Source organism: Phyllopteryx taeniolatus, chromosome 17 (genome assembly GCF_024500385.1).
Source record: "Phyllopteryx taeniolatus isolate TA_2022b chromosome 17, UOR_Ptae_1.2, whole genome shotgun sequence".
Lineage (NCBI taxonomy): Eukaryota > Metazoa > Chordata > Actinopteri > Syngnathiformes > Syngnathidae > Phyllopteryx > Phyllopteryx taeniolatus.
The window spans coordinates 8437119-8454371 of NC_084518.1; the positions used below are offsets into that span (position 1 = coordinate 8437119).

Consider the following 17253-nt stretch of genomic DNA (forward strand, 5'->3'; position numbering starts at 1 on the left):
GGAAGAATAGCCACAATAAAAATGAAAACCTTACCTCTAATAAATTATTTATTCTCAATGATTCCATTTAAGCCCACATTAAAATGGTTCCAAACCTTAGATTCTGCCATATCAAATGTTTATTCAAAAAATAAGAAAAATAGAATGTTTAAGAATTTTTATCCACTCTTCAGAAAAGTAAACAGACATTAAACACTATTATTAAGATAACTAATACTTAATAAAATGGCTCCACCACAATGAGGAGCATCATTTTTGGCTAGAATTGGAACAGATAGAGTGCAACAACATCAAACTCCCATTTATTTCTACAAGCCTTAACCGCCATAGTCCCAATAATCGTGTCCACCCTAACGGCTTGGTGGAAATGTTTCGAAGCTACAGAATCTCAATTAGCTCCCAATCTAGCACAATTCAGATTTTTAAATTAACAACATACCCCTATACTTTATCATATGAGAACAACATGGAATTGACCACCTAAAACAACTATTTAACAATAAAATTCTTATGACGTGATGAACTGTTCCAAGAATTTCAAATAACAGGTGGAAACTTCCTTCAACACAATAAATTAAAAGCAGCAATAAAAAAAAAAGAACATCAACACTTCAGGGCACCCTTGAACTGCCGGAGTTTGTTCAGCAAATAGTGCAAGCACTAAGTCAGTGCACTTACCAATCACTAAATGGGAAGAAGCAAAGCAAAGCAAATTTATTTCATATACAAGGTAGCTCAATGTGCTTTACAAAAACAGCTTACAAATATTTTAAACATCCATCCATTATCTCTACCACTTATCCTCACAAGGGTCACGGCATTCTGGAGCCTATCCCACCTATCTCTGGGGGAGAGGCAGGGTACACCCTGAACCGGTCGACAGCCCTGCTTTACCGTTAATTAATCAAATTATATGAAAATGACCCCAATACTAGTGAGAAGACTTAACTCAAGAGAGACTCTCCAATCGGGACCAGCAGGGTTGCCTGAGATCTCAGGTGGAGTAAATCTCAGTAGAATGCTTACAAGATGTACCTTCTTAGTTTGGCATGTGCGACATTGTATGGCATGCATCCAGTTGTTGCAGGGCTTTGGCCCATTTTATGGTTGAATGTACTATTGAAGTGAAGTGTAATCAGATCAGACACAATGTTCCACTGTTGTTAGGAATCAATGTGATCTTGTGCTATCCAGTGTAATTCAATATCTGTTCAAATTTACAACCATTGTGGAGAAAAAAATGTTGCACAGAAGGCCAGGTCATGCAAAACTGAGAATTGTGTTCTGTATTTTATAGGACCTCTTCATTGCATGACAGAAAGGCTCTGGCAGATCCATCTTCATCCGTCATACAACATTTCAGTACTTTCATAATTTCCCCAGTAAGTACCTGATTTCCACTTAAGTCACTGGCATCTTTTCAGGAATTGTCTCAGAATATTTCACCCATCAGGGTCCGACATTAAGCCTTTTTGAGTGGTGGCCAATGAGTCAAGTTGTGGTGGCCCTGTCAGAACTGGAACTGGCCCCGTATATTCATGATATAATAGTCCATTAAGTTTTAGTGATTATTTTGTATGTAGCGTCTTTATACTGTATTATTTAGAACCTTTAAGAAGTCATTAGTACAATTGCATTCATGGCTATGACTGTGTACTAACCTCACTAAGAGCAAGGCTTTGCAATTGCACAAATTAATATTAATGCTTCAAAGAATAAATAAATTATGTGCAATATTATATATTTTTTTACTTATCACTGAAATATAATAACAATAATATATATATATATATATATACAAATATTTATATATATATATATATATATATATATATATATATATATCCATCCATCCATCCATTTTCTGAGCCGCTTCTCCTCACAAGGGTCGCGGGAGTGCTGGAGCCTATCCCAGCTATCATCGGGCAGGAGGCGGGGTACACCCTGAACTGGTTGCCAGCCAATCGCAGGGTACATATAAACAAACAACCATCCGCACTCACATTCACACCTACGGGCAATTTAGAGTTTTCAATCAACCTACTACGCATGTTTTTGGGATATGGGAGGAAACCGGAGTGCCCGGAGAAAACCCACCCATGCATGGGGAGAACATGCAAACTCCACACAGGCGGGGCCAGGATTTGAACCCCCGGTCCCCAGAACTGTGAGGCAGATGTGCTAACCAGTCATTTACCGTGCCGGCTTATGTCATATACAATGTCTATTATTTCCACACTCTGGCCATATGCCGTGTTATGGCAGTAACAACACAGTGTCGTGGTGTTTGGTGCGCGTTGTCTTCTATGATGGAAGAAGTTCTCGTTAGCAAACAGTTGTTGTACTTGCAGTATTGGACATAATTATCCAGTCAAGCATGTGCCGGTCAGGGTTTTTCCTTCCATAATCACACCATCCTGTCTTGGCCGGGTTGTTTCGGTGATAAAAGCCTTTAAGTCCGAAACCGAAAATACACTTTTGGGACATTAATATTCAAAAAGACAAAAATATTGGTGACTTAGAAATGTTTACTGGTTCGCCCCGGCCACAGTCTATAGGTCGGTGGTGGCCTGGCACCGCGGTGCACTGGTCCCGGGTGAATGTTAATGTCAAACCCCTTGCCCTGCCTTTAGTTGAATTTATGATTTCCGCATTTGCGTGTCTGCAGGGTGGATCTGCAGACTCTTCTGCAGTTGAATGTGTAGCGTATATTGGTGTTGGATAAAGCGTAATTTATTTAAGAAATAAATTTGTCAAAGGTGAACGCTGGCATTCACTTCCGGGTTAGTTCGATTTACGTTTTAACGACACAATAAAACTATCTGCCTTATAAAGGGCACCACGTCTCTTTTTTATTTGTGTAAAATTTAGGAAAAGTGACAAAAAAAGCTCTTTATCAGTCTCATAATCTGAAGGTTGCTACGTTTTATGAAATACAAGTCCTCGATTACAGCGGTTTCATTATTAAACTCAAAACACACACAAAACACTAGGAGGAGTGTAATCTTATCGACTATTTAATGAAATCTATGAGGGATCGATAGGGAAATACACAGAGGGGTCTAACTACGAAAAGGAAACATGAATAATGGTGAAAGAAAGAAAAATAGGTGTGCGAAAAGGGAAATAGGACATCATGTGTTGCTGGGCTAAAAATTTAAATGTGAGCCTTTAATGCGTTTAGTCAGAGCGAGCGAGAGCAAAGTTGGGATTTGTGTGAAGCTAGTATTTCCCCCCAAATTAGTAGGCTTGAACATTTTGGCAACGATTCTTGTGCTAATCACGACCATAGATCAGGTGTCCCTGGGAATGGGCTTTCAGCGCGTGTCTCAGGAGGCAAACGAAGCAGGTTTAGTTGAAGAAGAAGCACCAACAAGTAAAAACAAAAATAGGTGCCAAAAGAACAGTTGTTGTCCCAGCGGGGTGCGCTAGTAACTTTTCCTTCCATTTGAACTTGTGGCAGGCCCAGCTCTTGTTCTCAGCTGTGTGGGTGACCGGTACGGAATGTCATGAGTTGCTTACTTAGTCTCCGCCAACAGATCACAGCTTGGGAAACGGATTGAAGCTGCATGGCTGGCTTCTTTGTGTGGGCAGTGCCACGGTCTTGGTGCAGCGGTCGCTTGTGCACGTGGTGGCACAAAAAGGACAAAAGAAAGGGAAGGGGGAGGGGGTTGGCGGAAGTGCAGAGCCGTGCCTAGGTGACCATCAGCATGAAGAACCAAGAGCGAGAAGAACCAAAAAGCCAAGAGGAGGCGGGAATCAAAGGTTAAATACACAGGAGGTGTGTCTAGGAAATGGGGGAGACTGAACAAGACCAACGCCCATCGACTTGAATTCCGGTCTACAATTTAGCCATAAAAATGGTGTAAAAATCATATATTATCAAATACTCCCAGCTGTTTACTCTTACTCATAGATCGAGCACATAGAATGATTGAATAATGAACTTTAGTCTTCGCAGATCAAGTGTTTATTGTTCAATCCAACATTTTGTACCGTTTAGCTTCAAATCAAGACTAACAGTTCTCAAAGTCTTGCAAATGGACCTGTAAAGCTGACACAATGACACCGGCATCAAGGCATACATTTGGAATATTTCTACAGAGTTTGTAAAATATCAAAATAGACATTTATCTTCAGTTAAAGAAACTTTGAATGAGAGTCCACAGGTTTGCAGTAACTCTCAAACGGCAGCGGGTGTCGCCTGTGTCCCAGAAATTGTTCTGAGTTCCCAGTTTTAATATTAAACCAATAGTTCATTGCTGTATTTGAGTTCCTGAAAAAGGCGGTGATTAAACATAACTCAAGGTCCGGGAGTAATAGTTCAATCTGTGACATATCCAACTAATAATAATAATAATAATCATCTTTTATTGTCATGAACATGCATGCATGCACACGAAATTTGTTCTCTGCATTTAACCCATCACAGTGAACCCATACACATGTTAGTGGAACACACTGGAGCAGGGGGCAGCTGAAGCGCCCGGGGAGCATTTCGGGGTATCAGTGTCTTGCTCAAGGACACCACAGCCGTGAGTCCGGGGGATGTTGGCGGATGGTCCAGTCGGGGTTTTGAACCTAGGTCCCCCACGGTGGCAGGCGATGATCTTAACCATTGGGCCACGGCTGCCCAATAAATCTATTGTTGTCGATCTGTCCCAGCTCGGTCTTATTGGAGAGAGGATCTCCCAACCTTTTGGTTGCTATCAGTTCTGCACATCAAAAGGGTCTTTGATATCTGGAATCCAGATTCGACGGGAAGCTGCTCATTAGTTTAAGGTCGAGCTGACATACGGCAGGCGTCCTTTGGCGGCCGTCTTGCACAGCGGGGCGGCTTGGGAGAATGCAGTTTATCAATTTGTTGGTGGGGGAGGGGTGGGATTGCAGTGCCAACCGGGCCATAGTCACTACAAACGCATGGAACAAATTTTTTGTGAATGTGGGAACTGAATACATATCAAAAGCGCGCCGACCACGCATGCACTGGAGCGACGAACAACAACAATGTACGCCTGCTTTGAGGAGCACTTGTGGAAGGAGATCTGCCGATATCCCCATCTTATTAATTCAATTTTAAAGGAGTTTGACTTTTTCTTCCTCTTAAGCCAAAAAAACTGTAGTTGCCTTCTTTATTATACTGTTAATGCGCATGCATGTTGACGGGGATGCGTGGACCAATGCGCATGAATATAACACGTACTGACATGAATCCTGCAATGTAGTATGAATGGAACCGCATCTGAGGTCTGCATGCAAGTCCAAAGCACTTTGCGTACGCACAAATGTGGAAACAAATAAACAGCCCTTAAGCCTGATGGGGACAATTGTGAGATACAGGTAGACTTGACCGATGTCAACAAGACATAGACAGTCGCCAACTAAGCTCCAGTAATTCTACTTGTTCCCAGAGAGCAGAGAGACTACAAGTTCAAACCATATATATAAATAAACTATATAAAAAGACACATAAGCTTTTTCTTCAATTTAAACTTTTACTGTTTTAGGTCAATTAGGATTGACTGCTTCAGTATAATTCTTGCATTTAACTTTCTCAGCATGCACTGTGCCATTAAACAGGTGAATTTTTGCTGTAATAAGGATGTTGAATATTATTGTTTGTGTATTTATTAGACTTTTACACCGGTATCGGACGATAATTAGCATTTTATGCTGATCGGCTTCAATGTCAAAATTCGCCGATCCGATCAAGCTCCGCAAAAGAGATTTACTCCATGTTACCGTCGTGTACAGTGTATACATACGGTGGCCTGGAAATGTAAAACAATATAACAAATTGTGAAACACTTTTAACAATTCAGAAAACACAAAAACAAAACACGAAACACTTTAACGTTTCAGAAAACACAAAAACAAAACATGAAACACTTTTAACATTTCAGGAAACAAAAAAACAAAACACTTTAACATTTCAGGAAACAAAAACAAAAGACGAAACCCTTCAACATTTCAGAAAACACAAAAACAAAAGACGAAATACTTTTGCAAAAAGACGAAACAAATTACAATTGCGGAAACCCAGAAAGGGAGGGGCCCATTTCACAGACATTCTTGGAAATCCCACAGCCTTTCTCGGCAAGACGCGCCCCGCTTCAACATGATTGGCTCCTGCATCGCGGGAAGGGTAGGCGACACAGATGCAACGTGATGTCCATCCCAAATAGTGATTGTATATATAGACGCCCTGAACAGAGAGCCTGTATAGGCTTTTGATGCTGTACATACAACCCCAATTCCAATGAAGTTGGGATGTTGTGTTAAACATAAATAAAAACAATACAATTATTTGCAAATCATGGTCAACCTATATTTGATTGAATACACAACAAAGACAATATATTTAATGTTCAAACTGATAAACTATTGTTTTTCGCAAATAATCATTAACTTCGAATTTTATGGCTGCAACACATTCCAAAAAAGCTGAGACAGGTGGCAAAAAAGACTGCGAAAGTTGAGGAATGCGCATCAAACACCTGTTGGGAACATCCCACAGGTGAACAGGCTAATTATGAACAGGTGGGTGACACGATTGGGTATAAAAGGAGCTTCCCTGAATTGCTCAAAGATGGGGCGAGGTTCACCTCTTTGTGAACAAGTGTGTGAGAAAATAGTCGAACAGTTTAAGGACAATGTTCCTCAACGTACAATTGCAAGGAATTTAGGGATTTCATCATGTACGGTCCATAATATCATCAAAAGGTTCAGAGAATCTGGAGAAATCACTGCATGTAAGCAGCAAGGCCGAAAACCAACGTTGAATGCCCGTGACCTTCGATCCCTCAGGCAGCGCTGCATCAAAAACCTTCATCCGTAAGTGCAACTTGAAACTCTACTATGCAAAGCAAAAGCCATTTATCAACAACACCCAGAAACGCCGCCGGCTTCTCTGGGCCCGAGCTCATCTAAGATGGATTGATGCAAAGTGGAAAAGTGTTCTGACGAGTCCACATTTCAAATAGTTTTTGGAAATTATGGACGTCGTATCCTCCGGGCCAAAGAAGAAAAGAAGCATCCGGACTGTTATGGACGCAAAGTTCAAAAGCCAGCATCTGTGATGGTATGGGGCTGTGTTAGTGCCAATGGCATGGGTAACGTACACATCTGTGAAGGCACCATTAATCCTGAAAGGTACATACAGGTTTTGGAGAAACATATGCTGCCATCCAAGCAACGTCTTTTTCATGGACGCCCCTGCTTATTTCAGCAACACATTCTGCACGTGTTACGACAGCGTGGCTTCGTAGTAAAAGAGTGCGGGTACTAGACTGGCCTGCCTGCAGTCTAGACCTGTCTCCCATTGAAAATGTGTGGCGCATTATGAAGTGTAAAATACGACAACGGAGACCCCGGACTGTTGAACAGCGGAAGCTGTACATCAAGCAAGAATGGGAAATAATTCCACCTACAAAGCTTCAACAATTAGTGTCCTCGGTTCCCAAACATTTATTGAATGTTGTTAAAAGAAAAGGTGATGTAACACAGTGGTAAACATGACCCTGTCCTAGCTTTTTTGGAACTTGTTGCAGCCATAACATTCTAAATTAATGATTATTTGCTAAAAACAATAAAGCCATATATAACCCCAATTCCAATGAAGTTGGGACGTTGTGTTAAACATAAATAAAAACAGAATACAATGATTTGCAAACCATGTTCAACCTATATTTAATTGCATGCACTACAAAGACAAGATATTGAATGTTCAAACGGATAGACTTTATTGTCTTTTAGCAAATAATAATTAACATGGAATTTTATGGCTGCAACACTTTCCAAAAAAGCTGGCACAGGTGGGGAAAAAAGCCTGAGAAAGTTGAGGAATGCTCATCAAACACCTGTTTGGAACATCCCACAGGTGAACAGGCTAATTGGGAACAGGTGGGTGCCATGATTGGGTATAAAAGGACCTTCCCTGAATTGCTCAGTCATTCAGTCATTCAACACCGCTGGCTTCTCTGGGCCCGAGCTCATCTAAGATAGACTGATGCGAAGTGGAAAAATGTTCTGTGGTCCGACAAGTCCACATTTCAAGTTGTTTTTGGAAATTGTGAATGTCGTGTCCTCCGGGCCAAAGAGGAAAAGAACCATCCGGACTGTTATGGACGCAAAGTTCAAAAGCCAGCATCTGTGATGGTATGGGGCTGTGTCAGTGCCAATGGCATGGGTAACTTACACATCTGTGAAGGCACCATTAATGCTGAAAGGTACATACAAGTTTTGGAGAAACATATGCTGCCATCCAAGCAACGTCTTTTTCATGGACGCCCCTGCTTATTTCAGCAAGACAATCCCAAACCACATTCTGCACGTGTTACAACAGCGTGGCAGCTGAGGCAGTAAACCACACAGAGATGGTGCTAGTTGGTGTCGAAATGGCTGAGGAGAGAGAGACAAGCACAGAAATGTGGGCAACGAAGAAGAACTTGTAGCTAAAAAATACTGCATGTCTCTTATTTGGAAATACTTGGAATACAAGAGAGGTGACACGTTACAAACAAAAGGCACTATGGAAGTCATGCCGACGGTTTGTTGCAGCCATCAAAGGAAACATGACTAATCTCGATAGCCAGCTTCAACACAACCACAAAGAGTTATATGAAGAGTTACAAAATCTAGCAGTAGCAAAAGCAGCATGCACACACACACACATACACATAACCCTATAATGTGGGTCAATACACGTGTTAGTTCTCCAGCACTTCTCCTCGCATTTAAGTATATTGCTGGAGATTGGCGGCACGGTGACCGACAGGTTAGAGCGTCAGCCTCACAGTTCTGAGGACCGGGTTCAATCCCCAGCCCCGTCTGTGTGGAGTTTGCATGTTCTCCCCGTGCCTGCGTGGGTTTTCTCCGGGCACTCCGGTTTCCTTCCAAATCCCAAAAACATGCATTAATTGGAGACTCTAAATTGCCCGTAGGTGTGAATGTGAGTGCAAAGGGTTGTTTGTTTGTATGTGCCCTGCGATTGGCTGGCAACCAGTTCAGGGTGTACCCCGCCTCCTGCCCGATGATAGCTGGGATAGGCTCCAGCACGCCCGCGACCCTAGTGAGGAGAAGCGGCTCAAAAAATGGATGGATGGATGGAGATTGTTCCTCATGCAAGTTTTTTTTAGGGCAATTGCTTTTGATTTCTGCCTCCAAAAAGGTTTTATACTTTACCTAAACACCTCATCCCCCTAATATTGCAACACCCTCATACCCCTTGGTGGGAAGAGAAAATAGAACATTGCAATTGGGTTGAAATTATGTTTACCTACATTTAACATTTTAAATTCCATCCATCCATCCATTTTCTGAGCCGCTTCTCCTCACTAGGGTCGCGGGCATGCTGGAGCCTATCCCAGCTATCATCGGGCAGGAGGTGGGGTACAACCTGAACTGGTTGCCAACCAATCGCAGGGCACATACAAACAAACAACAATTTGCACTCACATTCACACCTATGGGCAATTTAGAGTCTCCAATTCATGCATGTTTTGGGGATGTGGGAGGAAACCGGAGTGCCCGGAGAAAACCCACACAGGCACGGGGAGAACATGCAAACTCCACACAGGCGGGGCCGGGGATTGAACCCGGGTCCTCAGAACTGTGAGGCTGACGCTCTAACCAGTCGTTCACCGTGCCGCCACATTTTAAATTATTTAACTTATTTTTAGATTTTTATTTATTTCAACAGTCCACAAAGGAAGGGACATTGTTGTTTTGAGAAGCAGAAAATGTTTTAAGGGGGCATTAATATGCTCTACGAAAGTAAATAAGAAACTGTAAAAAAGCCATGTGACTAAGTTGGTTATTTGTTAATATACTGAAGTAGCAGTAGCCAGGTGGATTTTTTACATTAAAACAATGTTGTTTGATTTAAAATAATTTTTGTCTTTTTTCCCAGTGTCTCTAGAAATACTCATTCTCTGGGGCCATGTTGGCAGAAAAACGTTAACATTGTTTCCTGAAGCAGGGTCCGACATTAATGGTGGCCCGGGCCACCACCTACATATAGACACTGGCCCGTTCGGGCCACTGAAAATTTCCAAGTCACTGAAAATCTTTGCCCGCTGAAAATGGCCCGAAACTGCGAGGCGGGGTACACCCTGAACTGGTCGCCAGCCAATGAATAATAGATATTTTTTTTAAATAAATGAATTATCGTGTTTATTAATCATGATTTCAATATCAATCAAAATGATCGTGATGATTACTTTTTCCATAATCATGCAGCCCTAGCGTCCTCTCCCGCCTTCACACATGCCTGCGAAGCAAACCCAAAGAGACATGTCAGATCATATAGCCAATAGCACTCACCATAAATCAAAATTAACAGCTGATCCATATGATCGGTATTGGCAGCGATCGGCAGATCTCAATCATGGATTTTCGGTACCGGAATCGGCAGCATGAAACACAGATTGGTGCACCTGTTGGATCTATCTCACCCAACACCTATAAAAATAGACACAAAAAGGAATGAAGACGCTGGTTTCTTTTGCTCATGAGGAGGACGTATGGGAGATTGTTCAGATTACAGCCTTTCATCACGCTCTAAACAATCTCTCCCATCGCTCCTTTATTTATTTGAAATAGGGAGGTTTCTGAGTTACAAGACATAACATACTAAGCTACAAGACACAACACACTAAGGGGAGGGTTTCAAGGTGAAGACATGAGACCAACACCGGCCACGTCCCCGGCCACGTCCTTGGTCAAGGCGCCCTTCTATCGGATGATTCCTGCTGAGTCATCTTCTTGAAGGCGAGACATCTTCCTTTCTCAAAATCGTCCATAATACTAATGCAAGCTAAGCAAATAAATGATAACTTCTACAATATATTTCACATTTCCCTCCTGTTTATCATGTATTTGCACAAATTCTCATATCATTTTACAGTCACTTCATTTCGATTTTTAACTGTAGAATCATTTTTATGAAACAAATACATTTACACTCAGAGTAAACTTGTCATACATGAATGTTGTAGTAGAAACATCGTAATCACCTGGATCAGGAAACAAATCAGGTAAAACAACATCATCATCATCGTCATCATTATCAACATCCAATAAAGGATACATCTGCTCCATACGGTTATCCATGGGTGTAATTGCTGTGGTGATTAATCTACTGATAAAAGCCCGAATGCATGGGATACAACAACATCCACACAATGTCAGAATGGCTGCAAAAACAGCAATTGATATCAATATTGGTGAAATTAGGGTTTTGTATTTACCAAAAACGTCCATCCAGCTGTCCCACAAGGAGGTGTCCACACCAGAGTATTGATTGAGGGTCCGTAGACCATCGATGGCTCTGGTCAAGCTGCCATCTGAAGCAGTATTGTTTGGAATGCATGTACAACATTGTTCTCCAAACATACCGCAAACACCTCCCTCTCTTGCGAGGAGCATGTCGACAGCTATGCGGTTTTGGAACCCCATTAAAGAGGTAGCCTTGAGCTGCTCATGCACAGCTTCCAACCCACTCTGAGTCCAATTTCCTAATCTCTGTACATTGAAGTGGATATAGTTTATCCCATCAACATTTTTATTAATCGTACACCACCAGCATATGAGGTACTCAAATCCTCCTGCAACTTGGTCAGCTAATTTGTATTGATTAGGAACCCCACGAGGAACACCTATGGCGTCGATGTATGTTTTATGTTGGATAAATGTTGGATAAATCCTGCCCCTGCCAGGATAAATCTCTTTTTTGTCTATGTTCTAGATTTGACAACAACATTGGTGCTTTTTCCATTAAATCTTGAACAGGCATAGGGTATACAGTGGTCCTAATTTCTTGCCTTTCCTAATCATGTTTATACAAGTAAAATTACTCTGTGCTACTAAAGTAGAAAACATTGGTTTGTGTTTGTCTGCTTTTGTTACGGGATATATAAGACTCCTTAATTTACACCTCTCAGTTGGTATCATTCTGGGTGGGACGTCCCATAAACCACATAAACAAAACCAACACCATAGTAGCCAAAGTTGCTACGTAACAACCTATCGAATCTCGTAACCAACGCGGGGGTGCCTTTCTGCTGAGTTCTCACTCAATGGGTTGGTGTCTTTTTTCTTCACTGACCAGCAAGCGTTTTCAGAATCTACACATCTGCTCCCGCTCCGTTATCAGACTTTTGCTCACCTTCCCTATTTGAGTACTCAGCTGAAATGACTCTTTTACAGTGTGTTAAATGAACCCACGTGTTTCTTTCTGCTATTTTTTAGGGCTGTAAAGTGTCGACGTATCTGTGCCACCATCCCTCCGGTTGAGACGTGACACACCATGGGTCAATATAGCAGCCCATTTGAATAGTTTTTTTTTTGGAAGTGTTTGCTTCCCTTCTGCGCTTTGTTTTTCCCAATAATTGCGTTCTTGTTGTGGAATATGCATATTGGCTATCATTATAGATTGTAACATCTTTATTTATCATTAGTTTGCATGCCTCGGTTAATGCTACTAATTCAGCAGCTTGTTCAGCCAATTCCTGACAATCATGCTGCGTGCCTTCATCAGGAAAGGGTGTTAGTGTGGCTGGATTTAAGGTTGTGCATCGCTCAACAGTCAAATGTGGTTGTGACAGCAAGATGGCCATGCAAGATAAATGTCTTGCAGGTGATAAAAACGCCATATTCGTTTGCAATAGGAGAGCAGACACTGTATGTGGGACCTTAAGAGTTAATGGATGAAATAACACAATTGTGGAACTGCTCTCCACTGCCATTGAGGCTGCCACAACTGCTCTGACACAATGTGGTAATGCACACGTCACGCTGTCCAATTTAGTCGAAAAATAAGCTATTGGTCTTAGCTCATCACCGTATTGTTGTGTAAGTACGGAGGTCATGTAATAGCTTTTACAATCTACCATTTGAATGAAGGGTTTATCATAATTTGGAAGGGCCAGCGCAGTACTGGACACCAAATGTTGTTTAATGTCACAGAAGGCCTTTTCTGCCTCTGCATTCCATTGAACAGGTGATGTCATTTTAAGGTTGTCTCCATACATTAATTTTGACAATGGTGCAACAATTTCTGCATAGTTTGGAATCCATGCTCTACAATAATTTGTCAGACCTAAAAATTACATCATATGTTTCTTCGTCTGTGGTTTAGGGGCTTTTTAAGACTATAGCTTTCCTGTCTTCTAATATAGTCCTTCCTCCTACACTTAAATTATGGCCTAGATATTTGACTTGCCTTTTACACAATTGTAATTTATTCTTGGTAACTTTATGTCCCTCTTCTGCTAGATGATGCAGTAAGGCCAATGAATCTTTGATGCATGTCTCTCCATCTGGAGAATCTTTCCACAATGAAATGTGTGGGACACTTGTATTTTTATACAGTTCCTTTAATTTGTCTGGTAAAATGATTCCTGCCGCGACTTTTGCTTCATTGCCTGAGTACAGATAATTTACAGTAATTTTACCAGGTGTCGCATGTCGTAACCTTTTCTGATATCAATGTCTACTTTGTAGGGTGTGATGCCAGCTACGGCCTTTTTCACATCCTCATTAGTCCAGGTCCTATAGACCAAAATAGTTTCTTTGTGGTCCTCTTGGACGTTTGGATTTGCCACCTCAATCATTCTTTTCACACTTTTTTCTCAACCATCTTTTTCTTGCTTTACTCTTACCACTGGTCCTGTCTCGTCATCTTTCTGTCTTTGAAACAACATTTCTTTATCCCTACCTGCCTGCCTTTTCTGTTCACTTTCTAAGTCCTTTTTTTTCTTACTTCCTTTTTCTCTTTTAGACGCCATGTTTAGCCAGAAGAATAAGTCGTCATATCCCTCTTTTTCTATTTTTGATATATTATTTTTGTGTCGACATTTTATTTTGTCTCGAAGTTGAACCAATTTTTGCAAATTCAGCTGTCCAGCGAAACCGTATTTTGGTTATCCACGTGTTTAAATGTTTTATTTTGGAAGGGTTTTGGAGTTGAACATATTTGCAGTCTTTACACGTTAAGCGTTCTTTTGGATCCGTTTTACTTTTATTTTTTCCCATTTTGTGAATTTGGAAGTCAGTTTATTTGCACCAAGAGTGACCTAAATACTGACTTTATTCAAAATGACAGGGTGACAATGAATGTCTGGGTTTTGGTAATCCTCAAACTTCTACCCACACGGGGCGGAGGATTCTTGCATCTGCTTCCAAACTCAGTTGTCACTTACAATCCTGTCTTATACATTAATACTTTTACACATTCACACGATACTAGTAACGTTTTTACAAACACACGGAAACACGGAATTTAAGTACGTACAGGACTCCGCCGTCCCTCTTTTACTTGCCAGTGACTAGTATTACACAAGGTTTATTCTGCCGCAGACTTCTTTGTCGCGCAATTCACTCACTCTTTAATCCTTTTTTAATTAAAAAAAAAAATAATGTAACTCACCAAAGTCGTCTTCAATCCTGTGGATTGTCGTCAACCTTCAGATCCCAGTTGAGGAGAACGAAGACCAGTCCCGTAAAGGGTCTTACTTGCCGTGGCCACGGTCTCTTAACTGGAAGTCGGCTCCACAACTGGAATCCTCAGGTGTGTTGACATCCGGCTCAAAGGACCAATTTAATGTTGGATCTATCTCACCCAACACCTATAGAAATAGACACAAAAAGGAATGAAGACGCTGGTTTCTTTTGCTCATGAGGAGGACGTATGGGAGATTGTTCAGATTACAGCCTCTCATCACGCTCTAAACAATCTCTCCCGTCGCTCCTGTATTTATTTGAAATAGGGAGGTTTCTGAGTTACAAGACATAACATACTAAGCTACAAGACACAACACATGAAGGGGAGGGTTTCAAGGTGAAGACATGAAACCAACACCGGCCACGTCCCCGGCCACGTCCTTGGTCAAGGCGCCCTTCTATCGGATGATTCCTGCTGAGTCATCTTCTTGAAGGCGCGACATCTTCCTTTCTCAAAATCGTCCATAATACTAATGCAAGCTAAGCAAATAAATGATAACTTCTACAATATATTTAACAGCACCCCTAATTATACATCGTGTACATAACAACAAGACACAAGATAATGCATTGTTGGAATGTTAGTGCTAATTTTATTTTGTAATTTATGTATTCTTTTAAGCATTATTATTAGTTTGTGCAATTTCACTGCCTTTATTTTAGTGTTAGGGTTAGTGTTAGGGTTAGTTAGGGTTAGGGTTAGGGTTAGTAGTTAGGGTTAGGGTTAGGGTTAGGTTAGAGTACAGAGTCATCGCCATGAATGCATTTGTACTAATAATTTCTGAAAGGGGCTTAAATAATACAGTATAAAGACGCAAAATATAAAATAATCACTAAAACGAAACATATATTAGGGCTGCACAATTAATCGGATTTTAATTGCCAAATGAGCCTGATGACTGTGATTTAAAATGCCGGCACTGCTACATATGAGAAGTGCTTCATTTGCAGCATTGCCCGCGACCTAATCAGCCACCCACCAGGGGGCGAACGTATGGTTAAGGCTTCATTAAGGGCCAGCACTGCGCTCCGTGGCCAACTTCAAAATAAATGCCTAAAATGGCATTGATGTCCAATGTAGTAATATAAAAAGCTTTTATTTAAAGTTGACATTGTCAGCACGTTGGCGGAGAGGCGGCATGTCACGGTAAGACACAATTAAAAGGGCTCCAAGTAGATATCAGTGTTGTGTTTCTAAATACATTAAATATGTTTGAAGATAAGTGCTGAAAACATACAGTGCCACCAGAAAGTATTCACACCCTTCACATTTTCCACATTATGCTGTTACAGACTTATTCTAAAGCTGATTTGAGTATAGTTTTCTTTAAAAAAAAATCTATATGAAATATCCCATAATGACAAAGTAAAAACATTTTCATACATTTGTGTAAATGCATAAAAACATTTAAACTTCCAAACAATAGGTACATAAGTATTCACATCCTTTGGTGCATCTGATTTCTACTGATCATCCTTGAGATGCTTCTGCAACTTGGAGTCCACCTCTGGTAAATTCAGTTGATTGAACATCATTTGGAATGGCACACCCCTCTGTATATAAGGTCTCATAGTTGGCAGTGCATATCAGAGCAGAAGCCAACCAATTAAGTCTAAGGAATTGTCTGCAGACCACCGTGACCGGATTGTGTCAAGGCACAAATCTGGGGAAGGATACAAAAGAATTTCAGCAACATAGAAGGTCCCGAAAAGCATTGCAATCTCGATTATTTGGAAATGGAAGAAGTTTGGAACCACCAGGACCCTTCCTAGATCTGGCCGTCTGACCAAGCTGAGTAACCGGGGAAGAAGGGCTTTTGTCAGAGAGGTGAACAAGAACCCTATGGTAATTGAGGCAGAGCTCCAGTGTTTCCTTGCAGCGATAGAACCATCCAGAAGGTCAACCATTGCTAACGCGCTCCACCAATCAGGCCTTTTTGGTAAGAGTGGCCAGACGAAAAGGTGGCTCTTATTAGTCGAGAGGCACAGTTTGGCAAAAGGCACCTTAAATATTCTTAAGGAGAACATGCAAACTCAACACAGGCGGGGCCGAGATTTGAACCCCGGTCCCCAGAACTGTGAGGCAGATGTGCTAACCAGTCGTCCGCCGTGCCGGCTGGAGATGTACCGTCCTTGACAATTCACTATATTGACAGCTTGCAGCCTCGCATTATTGTGTTTTATGTATACATTGCATTTGCTTCCATTAAGTTGCAATTCGTGATTGTACTTTGTAAGAGCATATTTATTCAGTTAGCCCTTGGTAGAATTTTTTGGGTACATTTATTTTTTTAATTATTATCATTTATTCTGATTTAAAGATTCCTTCCATTTGCACTAAAAACTGTTTACATATTTGTTGAAAAGTAGTCCAATAAAAGGATTTTTCCCTAACAGGAGGAATAATCGTGATTAATAATCATGATGACAATATTCCATCCATCCATTTTCTGAGCCGCTTCTCCTCACTAGGGTCGCGGGCGTGCTGGAGCCTATCCCAGCTGTCATCGGGCAGGAGGCGGGGTACACCCTGAACTGGTTGCCAGCCAATCGCAGGGCACATAGAAACAAACAACCATTCGCACTCACAGTCATTCCTACGGGCAATTTAGAGTCTCCAATTAATGCATGTTTTTGGGATGTGGGAGGAAACCGGAGTGCCCGGAGAAAACCCACGCAGGCACGGGGAGAACATGCAAACTCCACACAGGCGGGGCCGGGGATTGAACCCGGGTCCTCAGAACTGTGAGG

General features: G+C 41.4%; 1 protein-coding gene across 42 annotated transcripts in view; it reads left to right on the forward strand.

The window, feature by feature from the left end:
• LOC133466730 (HMG box transcription factor BBX) overlaps nt 1-17253 on the forward strand; it is a 208161-nt gene that overhangs the window by 25131 nt on the left and 165777 nt on the right. For 9 of the 42 annotated variants that reach the window (XM_061750666.1, XM_061750683.1, XM_061750664.1 and 6 more), the window contains one exon: nt 1298-1382. The exons of the other annotated variants lie outside the window; for them this stretch is intronic. Coding sequence is in view for 1 of the 9 variants with exons in the window: in XM_061750678.1 (XP_061606662.1) it covers nt 1298-1382 (85 nt within the window). In the remaining 8 variants the exon portion in view is untranslated. The remainder of the gene's footprint in view (nt 1-1297; nt 1383-17253) is intronic. 42 annotated transcript variants of the gene reach the window in all.